This window comes from Cebidichthys violaceus, unplaced genomic scaffold (assembly GCF_023349555.1).
Source record: "Cebidichthys violaceus isolate CVI_PGR_0920_01 unplaced genomic scaffold, fCebVio1.0.p SCAF_23, whole genome shotgun sequence".
NCBI lineage: Eukaryota > Metazoa > Chordata > Actinopteri > Perciformes > Stichaeidae > Cebidichthys > Cebidichthys violaceus.
The window spans coordinates 73,769-97,268 of record NW_027176406.1 but is presented as its reverse complement, the minus strand read 5'-3'; the positions used below and the strand labels follow the sequence as shown (position 1 = coordinate 97,268).

Here is a 23,500-nt window from a genome sequence, read left to right as displayed (position 1 = left end):
ACTTGTTTGGGGACTATTGGGCCTTTACTCTTTTGTATCTTTATATCTGATATGTGTCTGATTTTTTTAAAATAGTTTGCAGGTATGCCAGGTGTTCACCGCTGGAAAATCCACATGAGTTTTGTAATGTTTGACTGGACAAACAGTTTGTGAAATATAGATGTACGCAATCACACTATATTGTCACCATCTATCCGATATAGGCAGCTGGTCGTTCTGCTAAGTTGCTCAAAGAACTACAATGCTTGAGCTGAAAACATCATTAAAATAAAAAAAGTTATAAAGTACACTTTTGTTTTAGGCAAAATGAATGACCACCAAACAAGCAATGTCAATTTGGAATTACTTTATTTGTTAAGCAATGTCACGCTTTATGCATATTTTAAAGCTGCTATGTGCATAAATTCCACACTCCATCAGAGAACAATGGCAGTGACCCCGGTTCATTGAATGGATTCGAATCACTGGAAGCTACACAGACAGTGTCTCATTTTTCTACAAACCAAAGCGTATGCTATCGGAATAGACAAAGAAGCTATAATCACTTAACAATCCAATAACTGTTAATAAGGTTACATTTCTTCACATTTTGACAAAATGCATACATTGCAAAAATACCACAGAAGACACGTTTAATGGAGTAGTAAAGGACGGACCCAAATGCAGGGAGACACGGGGAAACAGAGGGTTGAATATAGAGTAGTAGTAGTAGTCAAGAAAAATGTTCAACACAAAATTCACAGAACCGGGGAGTCAAAAAATGGGTAACGAAATCGTCCATTAAAAGAAAAATCCCAAAAACAGGGAACACGGTAGGGAAGAGCAGAGATGAATCAGGGAACATACCGGGGTTGCTCAGCAGAACAAGTAACAACACGGACCAGAATACACCAGAGACGAACCGACAGTGAGACGGGGGACACACAGGGTTCAAACACACTGGGCAGGTGCAGGTGATGAGACACAGCAGGGCGGGGCAGACAATCACAAAGACGGGAAATAGACATAGTTTAAATGTTCTGTTTAAAATTCACACAATGTTTCACAAAATATGCTGCCACAATGATAAATACTCAAAAGTCTCTCAAAGTTAACCATGAATCAGTATACAAACATATTGACTTATAAGTAGTCCTACGCACTTACAGGACTGGCTTCATGGAACAATTACAAGGATGGAGGCTCAGATTGGAAGCTAACGAACTGGCCAATTTTCACTGAAGTTTTGTGTTGTTTTAATTTAGTAATTCTAATTTGTAGTAACCTATAGGCTCCAACTACTGATTTATCTCAAGCAATGAGATTATTGCTATCAGCACTGTCTCCTCAGCTTTCAATCCATTCATTAATCCTAACCTCTACACACACACACACACACACACACATGCCTAGACATACTGTCACAATCCTCTTAGGCTGTTAAAAAAAAAACATAAATATGAAATACATATCTTTATATCTATATATATATATATACACAACAAAAAGCACCAGTAGCTAAATGGTGGAACATGAAGTGCAAACAAAAGAAAATGCACCATACAAGCATATTTCAAATATGATGAGATAGGGTGTTAGAATAAAATGTGTTTTCACAGCTTATGAAAAAGTAGAGAACTTCCTCTGCTGCTCTGTCTGACTGTCGGAGAGGAAACCTGGTGACATTTTTCTAACCTGCATTTAAAAACTTGCAACCAAAAGGCTGCAAATGGCTCACTGAGCAGAAAACTGATGAGTGGAGAGTTAAAAGTGCCAATGATATAAAAATAAAAAAAAAAGCCTTGAGCACTTTGGACAGTTGGACTGGATTGAAGTAAACACACATTATCAACTGAGACATCAAGGCTGTACTGTTTTTATATGGTTTGGATTTTCATGGATTCATACTCAGTATACCAAACTGTATAGAGAACTACTGTAACACATAAGCTGCATGCACATTTAAAGACTGCCAGAAGGGCCAGTCAGTCAGGTCTTACATGTCCTGGTTGGTAAAGCCAGTGTTGGCTGTGTGCATCACATCATCATTTTTTTCCATGCATCGAAAAAAAAAAAATATAACTACAGCGGTGTAAGACTTAAGAGGCTCTGGCAACTTTTGCTGTGGTTCATTCAAATCCTGCAGAAATCCTCCAAGAGAGTAGCTTAGTCAACCTGTCTCAATACTGTCCCATTACAACGGTTCCAATTCAGCGTTGAGCCGATCCACCTGGGATCCAGATACTTTGCTCCATGCACACAGATGTGTTGCATTCAAGGGCAAACAGAGGCGACGTGGTGAGCGGGAGGGGGGGGGGCCCTTAAAGCTGCGTTTGGTCTTCACCGATAACGCAAATGTCCCTCTGCATGGCACAGGTAGAGAGAAACGAGTGTCAGTCCGCTATCGAGGTCTACAGCAACGCTAACAACATGCTGATGAGTTGGCAAGTAACTTTTCTGCATTTTCACAGGCTATATAGAGTCAATAAGACACAATGAATGACTTGATAACAAACAATAATGACCACTGCATGCAGAAACAAACTCAAGAGAAGGCAAAGATTCAATTGTCAAAGACTGACTGGCCAAAAAATTATCATAATAAAAATGAAATAAAAACTCCAAAGTGATTCTCATGTTGCTGTCTGCTGAATGTGTCAAGAGTTGAGATATCATGCATTCATATTCATAATCACCTTCATTAAATGTGTGTTCTCCGCATCCTTGTCTAGAGATGCCGGCGGTGCGTCTGGCTGAAAGAGAGGATAAGTGTAGAACATGCCCATCAATTCTAGTCCGGTGGCACAGGGTCGTGGGTTCAAATGATCCCTGATGGAAAACCAGGTTTGGATCACACAACCGACCCGCCGCACAGTACTGGTCATTACTCACAAAAGGCTAGTTAAAAACATGAAAGACAGACACAAAATGAAACGCAGAGAAAAGATCCATACTTGATGGAGGGGATTAGAGGGGATTAGATTTTAGTGTTCCTTCATCTGTTAATAATTAAAGGTATAATATGTAACTGAATACGACTTGACCTATGTTGTATGCTTTGGTTGAGTTGTGTACTTGCATTATCCCAAAAGTTATCAACGACGTTCAAACCCAGAGAAATGCGTAACTTTAATCAAGCTAGTGGTCCCGTTAGTAGTCCGTCATACATTTCTTTATTCAATAAAGACATTTTATCCAGTTTTAAGCCACATTTTTAAGTTACACTTTTTATGTCTTGGTCATTTCTAATTATATATTTTAACCGGATGAAGGATTTTAGTCATCGGACGGCTGTATCTTAAGTTATCAGATAAACAAGCTAAACAAACGTTAGCGGCAGCTCGCCTCGCTGGGACGGCCTTTGATCGCCAGACAGCATCGGAGAAACAGATTTCTTTTAAACATTAAACTGCTTTATCCAGCGTTTCTACCAGGTTTAATCACCTGGTCCATTTGTTTTGGAGGAAGAGAAGAAGAAAAAAGCCTCCTGAGCGATGAACACTGCAATAACGGCAATGTTGGTGACTGCGTCATCGCCCATGATCCCACGCTACTTTGCGGCGTCACCTAAATATTGTGCAGTTGTTATGTTTTTGGCCTGGCGGTTTCATCTCTACGCCTCGCATTTAGATGAATTATCCTAAACGTGCACATGCAAACCATATATAAAGAAAAATGGTGATCAACTGAAGAGTAGAGCCGTACATCGTCAGTAAGAATAGCATGGCTCAAACAGCAAAAGTGGGTCTAGTATATCGCAACAACTGGGGGCCTAGTAATTAGTCCTGGACTCCTAATAACAGGAAAACAGAGTGTGTTTGGTTGGAAAAGAGCACACACAGAATATCTTCATCCATAACGGCAACAATACCTCTTTCATTGGCAGGTCGCCTGTTAAGTTCCCATTGGACACGTGGGTTGAATCCTGAAAAAGAAAGGACACATTGAATCACTTTCATGCTGCAATATGCAGACTGCTGGAGCGCACTCCATGACGTCCCAGTAAATGTCACTTGAATATCGTCGGCTGTTACGCTGACAGTACCCACGACATCCTGTCCCGCCTCCACCGGTGGCGCATGTAGAGGAAAAGAGCCAGTGGCACGATCACGTGCAAGACCAGAGACAGCCATAACCACGTCTTCAGCTCCTCTGGTTGAGGAGAGACCAGGGAGAGTGATTAGGAGAAAACATTTTACTTTTATCTTTGTGTGCTTTCCACATTTGACATTTATCAAACAGCGCTATGAGAAAACAATTAGGCCGATTTCAGTAAACGATAATGGCGTTTTTACATTGCCGAGCTAACACTGTGCCAGGGACCAAAAATAAGACCGTTATTTTACAAATTACACTCTGGGTATGCAGTCCAACACGCAACCCATTCATCACCATTCATTTTTAATTTATGATACAAAATACCAAATGCCTATGGATTTTTATTCACTGGTGCACAAATCAATATTATTTAAACTACACACATGGAATATAGTAGGACAGTGAAAATCAAAAACCTGGAAACATTTGATTTCTTGGTGGAAATCGGTTCCCTAAGCGCTCATTTGCTGTGATTTAACTCAACTTATCAGGTAAGTTCTGCTTCCAGAGCAGCTATGTCTCTCTGAAATATTTCTATCTAACAAAATCTGCAAATTGCATTGAAGTGTTTTTAGGTTCTGTTTTTTGTCATACGAAAGCTAGTCATGCGAAGGTAGGCTAAGACTTTTACAACCGTGCATAACCTTAATTTAAACTAAACGTCTCCAGACAAATAGAGGTGTAAAATACATCTATTAAACCTATTTTCAACGTCAAATTTGGGGTGGGTATTGTCTACGGAAAGATTAAAAAAAATAACAGCAGTACCAACGCAAACTTTCAGACGAACGCTGCCTTTATCTGAACTACGCCGGTCAAATGACGCCATCTGCTTTTTGCTCACTTTTCATCAAATACAAAAGCAGTAAAAATAAGTTATATCTCAATATGTGTGTGGGTTTTCTTCTAGTAGAGCAGAAAACTATATTTTTCACTCTTTGTAACATTTTTTAAATAATCACATTAAAACATAAAAAAAGAATTAGCATCAGTTAATAACAACAAAATCCCGATGTGAGGCTGGGCAGTTTCTCTCTAGAGAATATATTTGGGCTTCGGACTGTCAGACAAATCATTTGAAGACATAAAGTTTTGTGACATTTTCCACACTAAACTCTCTGACAACGACAAATTTGAATTAACGGAATAAGCTTACCTGTTTTTTCCTGTGTGTTTTTCAGGAGTCTAACATTTTCTATGGAAAGATGAAAAAAACACATATCATTACAATTGCAAACTTGCAGCGTAAAACAAGAATAACACTAGCATTATTTAAAAAATGCAGAAAATCCAAGAGTAAAAAAAGATATATCAAAGCAAGGGACTTCTTCCAGAAGAGCATTGAAACAAGAAAATGATTATCATTCTTTTACAAAATATTATTGTGAAAAATCACAAGAAGAAAGCAATCTGGCTTAGTGAACGGTTAGACATTCTCACAAAAAGCACCATTGTTTGCCGCATGCCCTACAATGAAAAGCAGGGCTTTGCAGCTACAAGGGACCTATTGATTGTTGGTGACGTATCTTGTTTCGACCACTGGAAAACCATGGTCGAAACAACCATGGTCCACAGCTTTGGATGCACGACGCGCACATACAGTAGTGCGTAAATAAAGGTAAACGGTTATGTGACGTGTTTTGCTTACAGATAGTGTTTTCTAACCGTACGTTTCTGTTGAATGAGAGAAAAGACACCAAGGATGACGAGCAATGAATTTAAAATGTAATCTTAACTCTTGAAGGGATCTACTGTAGGTATGTATGCAAACTTCCGTGGACAGTGAAAGAATATTTTCCATGGCCAGGGTATAAGTAGCTATTACCGAATCATATGAAGTGCCATTTACATAGCTTACCATCTTCAACTTGTGGGACTGATGATCCTGGTGCCAGTTTTGTTGCTGTTGGCTTCAATGTTGCTATTGTTGCTGTTGTTGTTGTTGACGGTGTTGTTGTTGACGGTGTTGTTGTTGTCGGTGTTGTTGTTGACGGTGTTGTTGTTGACGGTGTTGTTGTTGTCGGTGTTGTTGTTGACGGTGTTGTTGTTGTTGTCGGTGTTGTTGTTGTCGGTGTTGTTGTTGTTGGTGTTGTTGTCAGATCTGAAGCTGCAGAAATGTAGTCAGTCACTCAGTAATACAGTCTTACAATATGGGGTTTGTAGGCAATAAATGCAATATAACTTATCAACAATAAGAATTATTGTATCAACAAGAAGAATGTTTGTAGCAGTAGTGGGAGACTTGGTCAAATTAAAGGTAGTTTAAAGGTACAGGTAGCCGTGACTGGATACCCCAAAAAGATTGACTGGTAAACAATTTAGTGCAGGAGACATTCTGTGAAGTTCAGCAATAGGTGAGTTTTTGGTATCTGGCATGTCATTGTGAGCATGTTAGCGTGCTGATGTTAGCATTTAGCTCAAAGCAATGCTCTGCCTAACGCCTCATTTCCACTGCATGGTTCGGCTCACTGTTGGTACCAGTTCTTTTCTCTTTTTCATTTTCCACTGAGGATAAGTACCCCCTCGGTGTAGGTGGGATTCTCAAATGATGTGACTCTGCAGTGGCATCATATTCAGTACAACACTTGTTGAATCCTTTCATTGGCTAGCGCACACTGAAGTGTACATTGTAGTGTAAGGTCTAGTGTACGCCGTAGTGTCTGTAGTGTAGGGCGTAGTTTGCGTAGCGTTACGTTGTGTCTTTCACTTTCTACTGCGAATAGTAGCATACATAGTGCATGGTGTAGTGTATGTAGTGTACAGCGTAGTGTATGCAGGGCACGCTGTAGAGTACGGTGTAGTGTACGCAGCGTACGTCATACTGTATGAAGCGTACGTCGTAGTGTGCGTAGCGTACGTCGTAGGGTGCGTAGCGTACGTCGTAGTGCACGCAGGGCACGCTGTAGAGTACGATGTAGTGTACTTAGCATACATTGGAGTGTACATCATACTGTATGAAGCGTGCGTCATAGTGTACGTAGCGTACGTCGTAGTGTACGTAGTGTGCGTCGTAGTGTGCGTCGTAGTTTTGCGAGCTGCCATTTGATACAACCGGAGTTGGGTGAATAAATAATCTGCAGTCGTGATTGATTTCGGTTTTGCTATTTAAAAACGTTGAGTTCTAGCAGGATGTTCTCTCAGTGGTGTGCAGTATTTTAACTCACCATTCTAGTATCAACTCAGCTCACTTGTAACTCTTAGTCAGTTATTACTTCATGCTTTCTGTAACTTCAAGTACTTTGCACAATATCTCACATGTATAAAAAAAAAAATCTAAATTTACTTTCCCGTACCTTTAATGAAATATCTAAAGTTGTACTAAAAACGGTGTTGTAGTCGCAACCATTGATGGAACACAGTTGTTAGTGAAACACACACATGTACAGTATGCACATTTTAGCAGACAAGACAAAGAAAGCCAATGATGCTCTACCAAGGAGGTGGTCCTGTATTACACAAGAATATTCTTCAAATCATGTGAGCTTTGTCATTACTGCACTCAAATGTTAAGGAGGTGGGGTTAAAAAACAAAAGCATGGAAAAAGGGGTTTAAGATTCAATTCAAGATTAAATTAGAGAATGTTTTGTCAGCAGTTCAAAGCAGAGACTGAGGAGGCAACAATGATGAGGTAGAAAAAAACATGACGATGAACAGGAAGAAATTGTGGTCCAAAACTGCAGAAGCCATAATAACCAAAGGTTACATATGTATCCATGGTTCTCTGAGTGAACAGGCTCTCTGTACATTAGAAACTTTGAACTGTGTGCGGAGACCAAGACCTGCAGTTATGCAACAGCAAGCATGATTTCTGTCATTTCCAATGCACAGCATCAACATGTACTTATTAATCATTTCTAAATAAAAGGTGTCACTTACTAGTAGACGCTGTTTCTGAATAGATCTTGCACACGGTGTCTAAACAAAAAGATTAGATCAATGTTACAACAACAAAGGGAACGACTTGTGAGAGCAAGCAAATCGTTTAATAAAATGAATACACAATGTGTCTTAGTGCGCATCACCTACCACCCACACTAACGCTCAGAGCACAGGATGCATACTCACTGTATTCACAGCCTGTGACGCAAGAAAGAAAGAAAAGAAAATGATGAGTTTTAACATTTAAAAAAAACATCTTAAGTATCATGCTTTGGTGATATTTTACTGCAATTTCAAACAATAATTAGAGTCAGAATACATTTTGTGTAAATTTAACCCTTTAAAAACGGACCTCCTGTTTGCATGGTCCTGCCCTAAACGATCTAAAATTAAAAACCGTGATAGCTAGAGCAATCACACTTTTTGCAGCAGAAAGCTATAAAGGCTTCTGGCGTTTGCGTAATCACATTGTACGCTCGTGATGACGTCATTACTTTGCGGTTCGTGCGGCGCAGAAGGTGGTGACAATGTGCGGTGGCCACAGAGTATTGCCGTGTTTTGGCCGCGGGAGATTCTGTTAAAATCAACCTGAAAACCACCAACACCTTTTGCACTAAAAATGAGCATATGTCAAAAACTAACAAATGTACATAGTCCAAATATTAGATTGTTTTGAGAAATATTTTGTTTGTGTTTCTGCCTTCAGCATTGTTAAGGAAAGGTTAAGGAAAGGTTTTTAAATGACAGTATCTGTAAGTGAAGTACCTTCAAGAGAGTGCTCGAAACGTTTCGCCATCAAGCACATGAAGTGATAGATATGGACTTGAGAACTGTTCCCTTCGCACTCTGGACTTGTCTTCTGTGGGAGTGGCTGTGGTTAAAAAAAAAAAAAAAAGAAGCAATACAATAATTTATTAGTTTGGAAGGCAAGTGAGACATGGAACGTCACAATCATTCACAAAAGTCACAATCGAAGCAACAACAAACGTCACACCAAGTTGAAAATGAAAGTTGGCCTCGGTCCACTCACGGTAAAAAGGCAGTGCTCGATCAGCTGACACCCAATCCCGTTGGCTTTCCGCAGGCACTCGGCCTCTAAAGTACATCTCGCTGTCCAGTTCAGTCCCTATTGAACGATACGCATTTACATATATTCACATAGAACCTCAAGAGATCATTTTCGCTCACTGTCTCAGTGAGTTACCTTGGGCTCTTTAGTTGTGACGAGGACGAAGGTCTCCTTTGTCAGATTTGCCTTGAAAGTGGAACATAGAAGTGGAGGACAAAAGACATTGTCAATTGTCTACTGTTAGTGAATGATTTTTAGAATTATTGTATTGAGACCGACTAACTTTTAAGGCTCAAAAACTTTGACAGTATAGCATTGTTAGGGAGTGAGAATCGGACTGCAAAAAAAAGACACATCGGCAGAAATGTTGCTGTAGAAACCCTGATAAAGGGCTACTCAGACAAACCAAGCAAAAGCTCAGTGGAACATGCGTTCTAAGAGGGCAAATCACTGTTAATATCAGCGAGCCCAAATGAGATCCGATATCGCTTTGCGTGCGTGTAAAGGTACGTCAAAATGGCAAATTCCTTTTGTGAGCGTTTTCACATCACTCCAGAATATAGAAGACCGCGAGGAGAAAAACCATGCTTTGCCCTTTCACTGCTCATCTGCTCGCTAAGCCTTCACCTGCTCGCTCGCTCGCTCGTGAGTGTTTTATCTTTCTTTTCTTTTTTTTTTTTTTTTTTTACAGTAAGTGGGCGGACACAGTCAACATTGTATCACTGGATTTAATTGGTTACCATCCTCGTCTTTGGATTGGCCGGATATCACCCCCGACGCAGACGCTAGGTGGCGGTGTAGAGGTGGTTTTCAATGGTTTACTTCACTACATCTAAGAGGTAAATATTGTACTGTACTGTAATAAAACTACAAACATACCTTATAGAATATGATGCATTGCTGTAGATTAAACTAACCAACATGCAACATACACTAATAATTAATGGAGCAATATATATCCCAAAACGTCAGATATATTACTAAAACACTGACAGGGAACATTTTACTGTACGGGTACATTTTGCTGATAATAAAATACTTGACTAAGATTTTGAATGCAGGACTTTTACTTGTAGTGGATTATTTTATCAGAATGGTAATAGTACTTTTACCACAGTGGATCTGAATACTTTTTCATCCACTAATTACTTGTCAGAGATGTAAGTTTGGGAACTCACTTGGCAAACAGTTAATATACAACCAGTGGTTCCAGATCCTTAACCGGGTCCAAAGTTTTGTTCATAGTATATGCAACTACATGTTTTCTTTGTATTACATCAACCTCTGCAGTCTGAACAGTTAACAAAAGCTGTCAGACAAAAGTACAATATGAAATCTGAGATGTAGTGCAGTATTTACCACCAGTAGAGCAGTGATGGAAGTCTTCTGTGCTAGCAGATATAATCTGGGTGGCGTAATGTGATAGCGCTGGCAAGACCAATTTGCGTGTGAGTGGATCTCATTTGTGCTTGCGGATATTGACAGTGATTTGCACTCATAGTTTTCCTTTTGCTGGTGTCCTGTTCAAACAGAACCAGTGAATAAAGCAAATGATGACCATATACCCAGGAATGCATGTCCAGGTAGTCGTAACACTTCTCCTTCGACGGATCAATTGCGTTCAGCAACACCTAACAGAGGCATTAAGAATGAAAAGAAAAAAAAGGGTCGGTTTTTGAATAGTCTGGGTGATTGAGAGAAAGCATGTACACAACATACATAGCAATAACTTATATTGTCAGAGCGATGAGCGCAGCGTGGGGGACACTTACAAAAACAAATATGTGGGTCATGAATGTCCACGATGTCATGCTGCCACCACGACCATCCAGACTTACGCTAAAGAAGAAGAAGAAGAAGAAGAGAGTCTGTTTTTAGGATCATCAGTCATGAGTGACAAACTAAAGGGAAAAAACACAATATCAATTGTTTAATGGATAAATTGGAGTCCACCAGAACAAAACAAACACACAAAAAGAATCTAATGGACTTCTTGGGACACTAATGACAAACTAATTTATCATAGGATCTAAAACTTTCTCCAACAGAATGATCCAGCTCCGCTGTCATAAGGACAGGTACAGGTGAACATTCCTGCCTACTGCTATAAGACTGTACAATAAATCACCTCGGGCCAAATCAAATCGTTAAACCTCTGCACTACTGTTTATTTAGTTGATTTAATATTATTCTGTTCTATTCACTGTGTATATAGTGTGCATTTTTTATATAACATCTTTACTATATTATAACTGTATATATTGTGACATGTATATCTTTCTTGTATTTTTCTTTTTATATAATATTAAGATTTTTTTACCTGTGACCTATTGCTGCTCTGTAACCTATTGCTGCTTGTAACAAAATAATTTCCCCTCGCGGGATCAATAAAGTTAGTATCTATCTATCTAAAAGGAAGTGGAGGCCAAACCATGCCAACAAATCCATTTAGTTTGAGCACTCATAACATGATTTTATCCCGTTAAATTATCACATGGCTACAATGGCGTATCAGGGCCGTTGTTAGGAAAGACATTCTTTACGCAGCCAGGGGAGGGGGGGGGGGGGATATTCCAAGAAAAACTCAAAATTAAAGTAAATTTAGCAGAGAAAACTCACAAATTTACAAGAAAAGAAAAAAAATCTCTGAGATTATAACATCTTAAATTTGTGAGAAAAAAATAGCCACTGTCTGAATTTTGTTGCTCCTGAAGTAGTATTCTCACGGTAAGGATAGCCTCTGAGCAAGACAAGGGTCATAAAAGATAGATTACTGCGTTTTCTTTCATGTTCTCTCTGTGTTACTTTATGAACATAATGCTGACATCTCTATGTATTCTACTTCTATCCTCGTCACGTTAGACCTGTTTATCTTGCAAATGGGTTCTCAGACGTGTACATATCGTGACCACACCCTTTGTGTTATGGGCTGCCATTTTGAAGCATCAATTTTGCCATTTTGGCCGTCGCCATCTTGTTTTTTTTGCAGCCACAAGTGACATGAGAGGGTGGAGCTAAGCCACCAAAATGTTTTCATTAGGTTTAATGAACTAAAAACAGACTGTTTAAGGGTTCAAGTTGTAAGGTATTCACGCCCTAAAGCACTCCCTGCTTCATGGTCTATTTTTACTGTAAAAGGCACCGTCAACTACTAAATGAACATCATGAAGTGTTGGAAGACTTAAACTAGCCATTGAGACCATAAACTCATGTTTACAATGTTTACTGAGGGAATAAATCAAGAGAGAAGTAGAGTCATTTTAGACTAGACTTCTATACAATCACACTTCTTTTTGCAACCAGAGGGGTCGCCCCCAGCTGGACAGTAGAAAGAATGTGAGTTTTTCAGACCCCGAGGTTGCCGCCTGCCCCTGAGCGAGGCGAAGGTCTTGAAAAATACATACATAGGCGTTGTCTTTGATATTCTTTCTGCTTTCTTTTAAGAAGAGAAATACATACAGTTGAAACCAGAAGTTTACATACACTGTGCAAAAAGACACATAACACTTTTTTTCTCACTGTCTGAAGTTAAATCAGACTAAACCTCTCCTGTTTCAGGTCCGTTAGGATTACCAAAATTATTTAACTTTTGCTAAATGTCACAATAATGAGAAAGAGAATTTCTTAGAGAATTTGATATTACTTTCTTTGAGGTCAAAAGTTTACATACACCAAAAGTACTATGTCGTTAAACAACGTGGGCAAGCCCAGATGATGATGTCATGGCTTTTGAAGCTCCTGATAGGTTAACTGACAACATGTGAGTTAATTGAAGGCACACCTGGGGATGTATTTTAAGGCCACACCTAAAACACTCTGCTTCCTTGTTTGAAATCATGGGAAAGTCAAAAGAAATCAGCCAAGAAATCAGGGAGAGAATCGTGGAGCTCCACAACTCTGGTTCATCCTTGGGTGCAATTTCCAGATGCTTGAAGGTGCCACGTTCATCTGTGCAAACAATTATACGCAAATATAAACATCATGGGAACGTCCAGCCATCACACCGCTCAGGAAGGAGACGGGCTCTGTGTCCCAGAGACGAACGTGTTTTGGTCCGACATGTGCAAATCAACCCCAGAACAAAAGCTAAAGACCTTGTGAAGATGATGGCTGAAGCTGGTAAGAAAGTGTCATTATCCACAGTAAAACGAGTCCTGCACCGACATGGGCTGAAAGGCTACTCAGCAAGAAGGAAGCCATTACTCCTAAAGAAACATAAAAAAGCCAGATTACAGTTTGCAAAAAGACACCAAGACAAAGACCTTAACTTCTGGAGACATGTCCTGTGGTCTGATGAAACTAAAGTGGAGCTGTTTGGCCATAATGACCACCGTTACATTTGGAGGAAAAAGGGGGAAGCTTGTAGACCTGAAAACACCATCCCAACTGTGAAGCATGGAGGTGGCAGCATCATGTTGTGGGGCTGTTTTGCTGCAGCAGGAACTGGAGCTCTTCATAAAATAGACGGCATCATGAAGAAAGAACATTACCTGGAAATATTAAGGCAACATCTCAGGACATCAGCCAGGGAGCTAAAACTTGGGCGCAAATGGGTCTTCCAAATGGACAATGACCCTAAGCACACTGCCAAAATAGTTAAAAAGTGGCTTGAGGACAACAAAGCCAATGTCTTGGAGTGGCCATCACAAAGCCCTGACCTGAATCCCATCGAAAAGTTGTGGGCAGATCTGAAAAGGCGTGTGTGAGCGAGGCGGCCAACAAACCTGACTCAGTTACACCAGTTCTGTCAGGAGGAATGGGCCAGAATTCCAGCAGAGTACTGTAAGAAGCTTGTGGAAGGATACCCACAACGTTTGACCCAAGTCATGCAGTTCAAAGGCAATGCTACTAAATACTAAGGAAATGTATGTAAACTTTTGACCTTGAAGAAAGTAATAAAAAATTCTCTAAAATATTCTCTCTCTCATTATTGTGGCATTTAGCAAAAATAAATAATTTTGGTAATCCTAACGGACGTGAAACAGAAGAGGATTAGTCTGATTTAGCTTCAGACAGTGAGAAAAAAATTAGTTATGTGTCTTTTTGCAGTGTATGTAAACTTCTGGTTTCAACTGTAATAATATAAATTAATTCATGTATTTTCGTTTGCAAAGGTAACATTAAACAAGTTGATCCAACCTGCAGTGATGTTGTTTCTTGACCTTAAACAAAGACTATTTTATATTTTTTACCCCGTAAATTTGTGACTTTATAATCTCGGAGAATATACAAGCCCCCCCCCCCCCAGTAGACAGTATAAAACTAAGAGAGAGAGATAGAGAGAGAGAGAGAGGGAGGGAGGGAGGGAGGGCGGGAGAGAGAGAGAGAGAGAGAGAGAGAGAGAGAGAGAGGGAGGGAGGGAGGGAGGGCGGGAGAGAGAGAGAGAGAGAGAGAGAGAGAGAGAGAGAGAGAAAGAGAGAGAGAGAGAGAGAGAGAGAGAGAGAGAGAGAGAGAGAGAGAGAGAGAGACAGTGAGGACAAACAAACACAGGTTTCCAGAAGCCTTTGATCGCTTACATGCCACTCAGAAAGTCTTTGTCCACTCGTTTGGCATAAGGAAGCTTGAACGTAGCTTTGACGCAATGTCCAAACTTGTTTTGTGAGACGTCCCTTTTCATTATTAATCAACTGCACCTCCCATTAAATATATTCATTGCCAAAAACAACAGCACGCACTGAGGACAAATGAAGGAAAAGGTCCAAATGTAAACACGTTTTTTTTCAGAGAGGAAGTGAAAGTCACATTCCAGCTCATTATCACTTGGACTCCCATGTCAACTCATTTTAGTCAATGAGGCCGCTTCATACATTCACTTGGCGACTCTCTGATTTGCTGCACTGCTCGGACTTGTAAGCTACTGTATCTGTGTTGCGCAGTCATGTTGTGAAAGTTCAACCAGGATACGACAGACTCCACCTCGGCTACCACACACGCATCACTGCAAATTGTGCTTACACAATGCCCGTAAAACACAATTCACAATAACAAATGTAAAAAACGTATTCTAAAATGTACTTTATGTTCACTTTGGAGATATCTAACATATTAATAAGCTCTTACAGCTTTTGTTGCCAACAAAGTTTAGTGTACAAAATGGAAAATTATACTTAATTCAAGTACTTATACATAAAGAAGGGTGTTATATCATATTAAAGGACTAAACTAGAGCTACAACTAACAATTGTTTTCATTAGCGATTAATCTGCCAACTATTTTCTGTTGTTCTGCAATTTTTCTCTAAAAATTACTTAAGTATTTATTACAGATTAGTTACCTTGCGGTTGACTATTTGTTGTTGCTTTAGGTTAAACATTTACATATTACCAACAGCAGATGGTCTCACATAATGGATGCAACAATGGCCCCTGGCCAGCTTTAATGATGCCGAGCTAGCGAGTGATTGAGATCGGCAATAGTATTGCAATATTTATATATTTGCAGTATTACAAACTGTGTGTGTGTGTCACAACGTTCCCACAAAGATTATTACAGTTGTCTCCATTGTATACTGTATAATAAAAGAGGAGTAAGACAGAAACTCCCATTCAAATCTACACAGCGATGGTCAGAGCTGCGGCCATCTTTATGGGAACCGTTGGTATGAGACCGTTACGCTAAACCGACTAACAGCAACATTAAGAAAGCGTAGAGAGACAGGGGGGCTTGTGAGCGCCGCGGAGCATGTCGGGGCGAAATTCTCACAAGAACTCAAATAAATGCCCCGTCAGATATCAAAACACATTTGGGGGGAATTGATGACAGAGAGAGTAATTTTTATTCTTAAATACTGATGAATGGAGAAAAAATTGGGCTCCAGTAGAAGGGGCACTTTTCTCATTCAGGGCAAAAGGGCAGGTGCTTGAGCACCACTAGGGGTCTATCTGTGCACGTGCCTGTGTACACACAAACATGAATGAACCTATGGACACAATTCTGAATACTTAAAGCTCATGTGTCAACAAGAAGACTCCAGACTGAAATCTTAAGTGGCCCATGTAAAATAGAAATATTAGGCAGGCAGTATTTAAAATTCAGATGAAAACCACATGGATTTACTAATTTACTAACTGTATATATACAGTATATATATATATAAATATATATGTGTACATATATCTATATATTTATACATAGATTTATATATTTATATATGTATATAAATATATGTATATATATATATATATTTATACATATATTTATATATGTATATAAATATATGTGTATATATACATATATATATAAATATATGTGTATATATATAAATATATGTATAAATATATATTTATATATACATTTATATATATGTATATATATGTATATATAAATATATATATTTATATATATGTATATATAAACATATGTATATATATACATATATATATAAATATATGTGTATATATATACATATATATATATATATATATATATATAAATATATAGAAAATATATATAAGTGTTAAAATAAATAGAGGGCAATAAAGGGGAAATATTGATTCATGATTTCATCCATTGCCGTTCCAAACACCACAAATGCAGGTGAGTCATGATAAAAAAAAAAAAAATTGAATTATTAAAAAAACAGACCAAGAGGAAGCTCTACTGAGGCGATCGGCTGGGCCAGATCTGGATAGCAGATCAGAATCACAACGAGGCTACAGCGAACGTGAGGGGTTCTCTCTCCCTCTTCACGTGATCACAGTTTCTTTGCGAGGCAGCCCATGGTGGCTATACGCAGTGCGCTCCATGGGTTCTATCGCCTCGTCCGGATCTACGTGACCGCCCACCGTTTCAATCGATGTTGAGACTCTTAATAACGTTGCCTCCATAAACACGTAACGCTTGTCTTAAAAAGACGTAGACATAGTTACATACATTAAAAAAATAAAATAAAATGCTAATAGTTCAACAGGCATTTGAGTAACGGGATCAACAGGTTACAGTCGTCACGTGTTCTCAGTGGATACACCTCAGTCACACAGTAAATACAAATAAAAATGAAAACACAATAGTAGCTGCATCAGTGAGCCTACCTTGCTGTGGTGTCTGCGTTGTTCGTCTGCTGCTGCGCTCCAGGGTCGCTCCCATTCTACTGACAACTTTACTTTCACTTTCCACCTTTTCAAGCTTTCTCTCTCTCTCTCTCTCTCTCTCTCTCTCTCTCTCTCCCCGGAGTTTCCAAACGGACGGGCATCTTGAGTCCAACTAAACACTTAAAACTGATTGACTTTCTAAACAAACTTCACTCCCCCGCAGAGCAGAGTGGTTAGTTATAAACCCCGTTTTCCTCAGAAGGCGGAGAACTTCCGAATATGCTTAAAGGTCAAACAAAGGAGTCTTATCAGCGGTTCATTTCACTTGGGCGCGCCTTACCGACGCTATGACATGCAATAAGCACCAGACTCGGCAGTTAAGGAGAAGGTTGAAGGGGAATTTACTTTTGATTTACTTACAATGCTGAGCATCCTTTTTTTTTTTTTTTTGGATAACGCCTATAGTTACAGGGCTGGCTCAGGCTCCCTAGAGACCCTGTAGGAGGCCCACTGCTACTATTACAGTTTTTCTCGATTGCTAAGACATATTTCTTGAAACGGTCACCCATTTTCTCAAAAGTGTAAACACAAAACCTCATCTTCAAGCACTATTTACAAAACCTCTGAATCCTCTTGCAAAATGAAACTTTCGCCTCAAAACAGTTTTACCTGTGCTCAAAATCAAACACTGCTCTCAAATCATAAACAAAGTGATCAAAATAATATACACTATCAAGCAGTCAGTAAACAATACACCAATAAATAGAAAACACATTGTTCAAAACATATAGTTCTCAGGGAGAAGTAGGTTTGTAATCTCAAAACAAATTTCATATTTATCCGTCATTGTCTTTTGATGAACGAAAACATGTTCTATTACAGTAGCTCAAAATTGATCAGAAATTACTACTCTGCTTTGCTCTTTGCAATTTCGTTTGTTCTTCCTCCTCCTTGTACCCCTATTGTTACAGTACGGTACCCTGCATCTCACAAACGTGTCCTTTGTCTCTGTGATACTGTAATTCTTGTTCTTTGTTGATATGAACCTGCAACCAGTCAAAATCTATTGAGCAGTCAGTACTGTAACAAATAGAAAGCACAATGTTCAAGGCTATACAATTTGTTTATTGTACATTATACAGCCTACAATGCACTGTAGGCCTACTACAGTAAAAGGGACACAAATCAAAGGAGTCAACATGTCATCAATGTGCTTCTTCTCGTCTTTGGGCTGGGTCAGGCCAGAGCACTTCGTCAACATCACAAGCAATATTTTCTCTCCTGAGGCAACGGGGGAAGAAGCCTCTAGTGTGCCGTATCCAGCCCTGACATGATTCCTCACCTATATCACCACTGGCTAATTCCATGGCTTGCAGCAGATCTACTCTGGTGTAGGGTTGTCTATCATACACTTTCCATCTCCATGAGGAGAAAAACTCCTCAATCGCATTCAGGAAAGGCGAGTATGGAGGGAGGTACAAGGTTATAAACTGACCATTGATGTTACAGTTTTTCTCAATTGCTAAGACACATTTCTTGAAACTGTCACCCATTTTCTCAGAACTACAAACACAAAACCACATTGTCCAAACTACGTTCCCAAAACCCCTGACTCTTCTGGCAAAATTAAACACTCGCCCCTAAACCATTTAACCTGTGCTCAAAATCAAGCAATGCTTTCAAATCACAAACACAGTACATACATATTCACACACAGTAGATCAATCATTAGACACAACACAAAAAAAATTGAGAACACAGCAGCCAGGGCATGTAGTTATAGAAAAAGTGTTTATTATACACAGTAAATGTGTTTTGGTAAAGAATAGAATACAGTACCCAACTGTCAAAAAATTGTATAGTAATGAAAAACAATTCTAAATGAAAAGCATATTACAATGAAGTCAATATCAGTGTTCACTCTGCCTCAGCGCCTTGTCTTGGTGCTGGGTCTGGCCAGAGGACTGACAGGCAATGTTCTCCCTTGCCAGGCAACGGGGGAAAAACCCTCTGGTGTGCCAGACCCAAGCTTGGCAAGACTCCACAGTGATGTCACCACAAGCCAATTCCATGGCTTGTATTAGATTCACCCTTGTGTATGGGTGTCTGTCATACACCTTCCACCGCCACGCAGAGAAAAATTCTTCAATGGGGCTTAGAAAAGGGCTGTACGGTGGAAGGCTGACGTTTAGGAAATTTGGGTTGATGTTGAACCACTCTCTAATTCGGATACTTCGGTGAAAGCTCACATTGTCCCAAACTACCACATAGACAGGTTGCACTGCCTGCTGGTGAACCTGGTGCTCACGTAAAGCATCTCGAAGACCATCCAGAAAGGCAAAAAGATGATCCATGTTATATGGCCCCAGGGTTGCATGATGGTGAAGAACCCCATGGTTACTTCATGGCTGCACAAAGGGTGATATTGCCACCATGCTGGAACTTCCACAATGGCACGTTGGCCAATTATGTTCCTGCCTCTCCCTCTCCTCTTTGCCAGGTTGAACCCTGCTTCATCCACGAAAATGCATTCATGCGGCGTCTCCATGGAATCCAGTTCAAACATTCTCTACACGTGAAAAAAAGATACATACACCAAGTAGTGTAGTACATAAGGTATACAGAAATACAGACTCCTGAGTGTTCTTTATGCACACTTTATGCGCAGTAAAGTACAGTAAAGAGTGTACACTTACTTGAACATACTGAAATCGTAGTTCTTTGACCCGTTCTGAGCAGCCCTTCCACCCGCATGTTGTATTCTTGTAGTTCTGCAAGAAGGGAAAATGCACAGTAATCTAAATCAAGCATACCGTAAATAGCAATGGACATCACAATACAGTTTTTCTATGCATGTTTCCCCCTAGTCTAGTTCCCCCGTTTTTCTGTTGACAAAAGGATGTGCTGACTTAGAGTACACTGTAATTACTAGTTATTGTATTCAGTACTGTAGACAGTATGTACCAAAATGAAAATAAACATTTACCTGTTTTCTTGTCTGAATAACCTGATGATGGTGGCCACAGAGAACCTGCTGAAATTAGGTTGAACTCGGAGTCCTGCTTCCCGCATTGTCATTCCATGCACAAGAACATGGTCAATTATAGTTGCTCGAATTTCATCTGAAATGACTGTTCTTCCTCTTCCTCTTCCTCTTCCTCTACCTCTACCTCCTCGTCCACCACCTCTAACTCGAACTCTTCCTCTGTCTCTTAGATTGTCTCTTTCCATTCTTGCATCCATCCAACACACCTGTGCCACCAGTGCTCTCTGACCTGGCTTATATTCAATCGGTTTAATCACATCATTGGAAACAAGTGTGAACAATTTTGAGGTGTTGTGTTTTATCAATGACAACTGTGTTGTAATTGTGGTTATTGTTTGCAGCATGTGTTTACCCTTTTGGAACACAAGTGCACATACAGTGCCTTATGTTTTTAGAGAATGAGATTGTGTTTAGAGTTTAGCCAAAAGAGTGGCTCATTCGTAAAATGAGTTTAGGTCACTGAAAATTTAGTTCAGAGAATTTGATTTAGTGTCTTAGCAATTGAGAAAAACTGTAAACCATTCCCTTACCTGAGCAGCTCGGTGGAAACTGACATTGTCCAACACTATCACATAGGTGGGAATGGGATTCTCATTTAGCTCTTGACCCTGCTGCTCTTGAACCTGCTGCTCAAATAAAATATCTCTGAGATTGGCCAGAAATCTTAGAAGATGCTGGGTGTTATATGGCCCGAGTGTGACATGGTGATGTAGAACACCATGGTTGCTGATAGCAGCACAGATTGTGACATTGCCACCTCGTTGACCAGGGACTTCAACAATGGCCCGCTGTCCAATCACGTTTCAGCCTCTCCTTCTCCTCTTTGTTCGATTGAAGCCTGCCTCATCGACAAAGATGAACTCATGGGGTCTGTCCAAGGATTCCAAGTCAAATATTGTCTGTGTAGGAATACAATATAATGTATGTAGAATTTAGTAAGTTGTACAGAGACAGTGCTATATTGTAGAGTTCAATTAGGCCTACTGTATGCACTTCTGATTCACATACATTGTATGTACTGAAGAGTAATGTCATTCACATAGTATGTGGCAGTACTGTAGACAATCTGGATTACAGTAAATGTGTCTGATTGTACACTTACTTGCACATACTGAGCTCGCAGTTCTTTCACCCTTGGTGAGTTGCGCTCAAAAGGTACTCTGTATACTTGTTTCATTCGCATCCTGTTACGATGGAGGACACGGTCAATTGTGGAAATGCTCACACTGTCGATTCCCTGGAAGCGTGTGTTGTCTTGTATCACTCGTTCCTGTATTTCTCTGAGTCGTATTAAATTATCTTGAAGGACCATGCCCACTATAACGGTGTCTTGCTCCTGAGTGAATACAGCTCTCCTTCCACCTGCATGTGGCAGCCTTGCAGTTCTACAAAAAGTAGATTTGCAGTTACAAAAAATATTCATGCAGTACAATACATACAGTGATGAACTTTACAAATGACTATTGAAACAGCTGCATATAGTGTGGTACAGTAAATTTGCAATTACAAAAATACAGTAGTTTACTGTACCTGTTCTCTTCTGTGAATGTCCTTACTATGGTGGACACAGAAAATCGGCTCAAATTGGGGTGCACTCTAAGTCCTGCTTCCCTCATTGTCAGTCCGTGGACTATAACATGGTCTATGACTGTTGCTCGAATTTCATCAGATATTTCCACTCTTTGTCTTCCTCTTCCTCTTCGTCCTCCTCTTCCTCGCCCTCCTCCTCTTCCTCCTCGTCGCCCACCTCGCATACGCACTTGTCCTCGTCCTCGTCCTCTCACATTATTTCTTCTATCCATTCTCAGACTGTTCTCCTTCCCACCTTCAAACCACCTGTTTGCTCTCTGAACTGGCTTATATTGGTTGTGTCACATCATTTGATTCAAGTGAAATCAATTTTGAGTGATTGTGTTTAATCAATGACATGTGTTCTCTATTTGTATTTGATTGTTGCCACTTGTGTTTACCAGTATGGATGACATGTGCATTAGAGTGCAGAATGTGTTTAGAGTTTTGCTGAAAAGTCTAAGTGAGATCTGCAAATTGTGTTTTACCATGTGAAATAGTTTAAGGTATTGACAACAGACTGCACAAGTAACTAAATGAGTTCAGGCAACTGAGATCTTTGTTCAGCCAATGGGTTTTAGTGTTTTAGCAATTGAGAAAAACTGTATTACTAGTCATGGGTGCTTTAATTAGTATTCTATCATATCCACTGCTGCTTTTGTAATTGGCATTACACGATTACATATGGCTTGACCTCTCCTCGGCTCACAGGAGGTGCAGCGAGAGGGGATTTGCGTGATCCCACTCAGGAAAAAGTGCTTTCGGTCAGTCTGCATGTTGTGTAAAAGCTGCATAAAGAATGGAACTCCGTCCCAGTGACCATTAGAGAACCAGACACATACGGCTCATTGGGTTCATTAGCACCCAGCTCTGTCAGCACTAGAACATAACTGCACCTTACTGTTCTCAGTCCGTCTGTCTAGAGTTGCCTGTCGACCCTCCTCTACCTGCATGCATGTCTTTTATTGTTGTTTAGCATGTCAGACTGACTCATATATTTTACATACGCTGCACGCTTTTATGTTTAGTGCTTCCGACATGTATGTTTTTAAGTGTCCAACAATGCAACAGAATCTTGTCTTTAGTCCATGCTTCTATTTAACAGAAGGGTTGAGGGGATTTCCTGTTCTGATACGAGGGTCCTGGGACAGAGGACATACCCTCTGAGGCAGATTTGTGATTTTGGGCTGTACAAAATAAATTGACACTGAAATTGAATTGACAGATTCTCTCTTTTCTTTTTACGCACATTTTGTTTGTGTGACATTTAGGCCTTAATGCTTTCTGAAACCCACTTCCAAATTTGCAAAACCTTTGATCTATTAATGAAAGTGCAAGAAAACAAAAAGGAGACTTCACTGCTTTTTTCACACCTAGACCACGTTGGACCAGGTCCAGATCAAAACAAGCCACCGGACTACATTAACCCAGACGGAGAAGTGAACGATTTTTCAAAACACTGACTCGTGAAAACCTTTTACAAGTCTGCAATGGTTTCTTGAGTTACATTGCCCACAAGCTCGACACATGCAGTCACAGTAGCCTGATGTGTTAAGTGTTGCGAGTCACGCATGGAAGAGTCGCCCACATGGGGAAAAAAAAAAAAAAGTTAGTCAGTCATGAGAAAATGTCTCAAATTACATTTGAAATTGAAAAGTGAAAATTATTAGCAAGTACTACATTAAGACGTGAATCTTTGGTAATTGAAAAGCATGGGATACTTTGCGTATTTAAAACAAGTCTGACTTACCATGAGCGTCGTCATTTTTACTTTGACTAACTTTTCAATTATTTTCCCTTTTTGTCCTGCAGAGATGGACTTCCGTACC

At 39.8% G+C, this 23,500-nt stretch overlaps 1 protein-coding gene across 2 annotated transcripts; it reads right to left on the bottom strand.

Annotated features, from left to right (window-relative positions):
• Nucleotides 1-331: 331 nt before the first annotated feature.
• Nucleotides 332-17,300, bottom strand: LOC137878239 (uncharacterized). 2 transcript variants are annotated; one of them, XM_068718456.1, is made up of 14 exons: nt 17,057-17,297; nt 10,799-10,865; nt 10,592-10,657; nt 9,162-9,212; nt 8,988-9,083; nt 8,723-8,828; nt 8,144-8,155; nt 7,955-7,993; nt 5,936-6,184; nt 5,234-5,272; nt 4,025-4,131; nt 3,851-3,904; nt 2,676-2,732; nt 332-2,342 (listed from the first exon to the last, which is right to left on the bottom strand). In XM_068718456.1, exons 2-14 carry the CDS (start codon nt 10,835-10,837, stop codon nt 2,301-2,303), a joined length of 957 nt encoding a protein of 318 aa, XP_068574557.1. In that variant the 5' UTR covers nt 10,838-10,865; nt 17,057-17,297; the 3' UTR covers nt 332-2,300. The 2 variants fall into 2 exon arrangements, with proteins under 2 accessions (XP_068574557.1, XP_068574558.1); XM_068718457.1 differs by lacking the exon at nt 5,936-6,184 and having other exon boundaries at nt 17,057-17,300.
• Between the last annotated feature and the right edge of the window lie 6,200 nt (nt 17,301-23,500).

Bases quoted from the DNA above. Each gene is read 5' to 3' on its own strand.
- LOC137878239 (XM_068718456.1), bottom strand. From the start codon at position 10,837: ATGACATCGTGGACATTCATGACCCACATATTTGTTTTT. The intron at 5,273-5,935 runs GTAAGCTATGTA...ATCTTTCCATAG, and splicing joins AGTCCCACAAGTTGAAGATG to AAAATGTTAGACTCCTGAAA. The intron at 4,132-5,233 runs GTAAGCTTATTC...CTCCTCAACCAG, and splicing joins AAACACACAGGAAAAAACAG to AGGAGCTGAAGACGTGGTTA.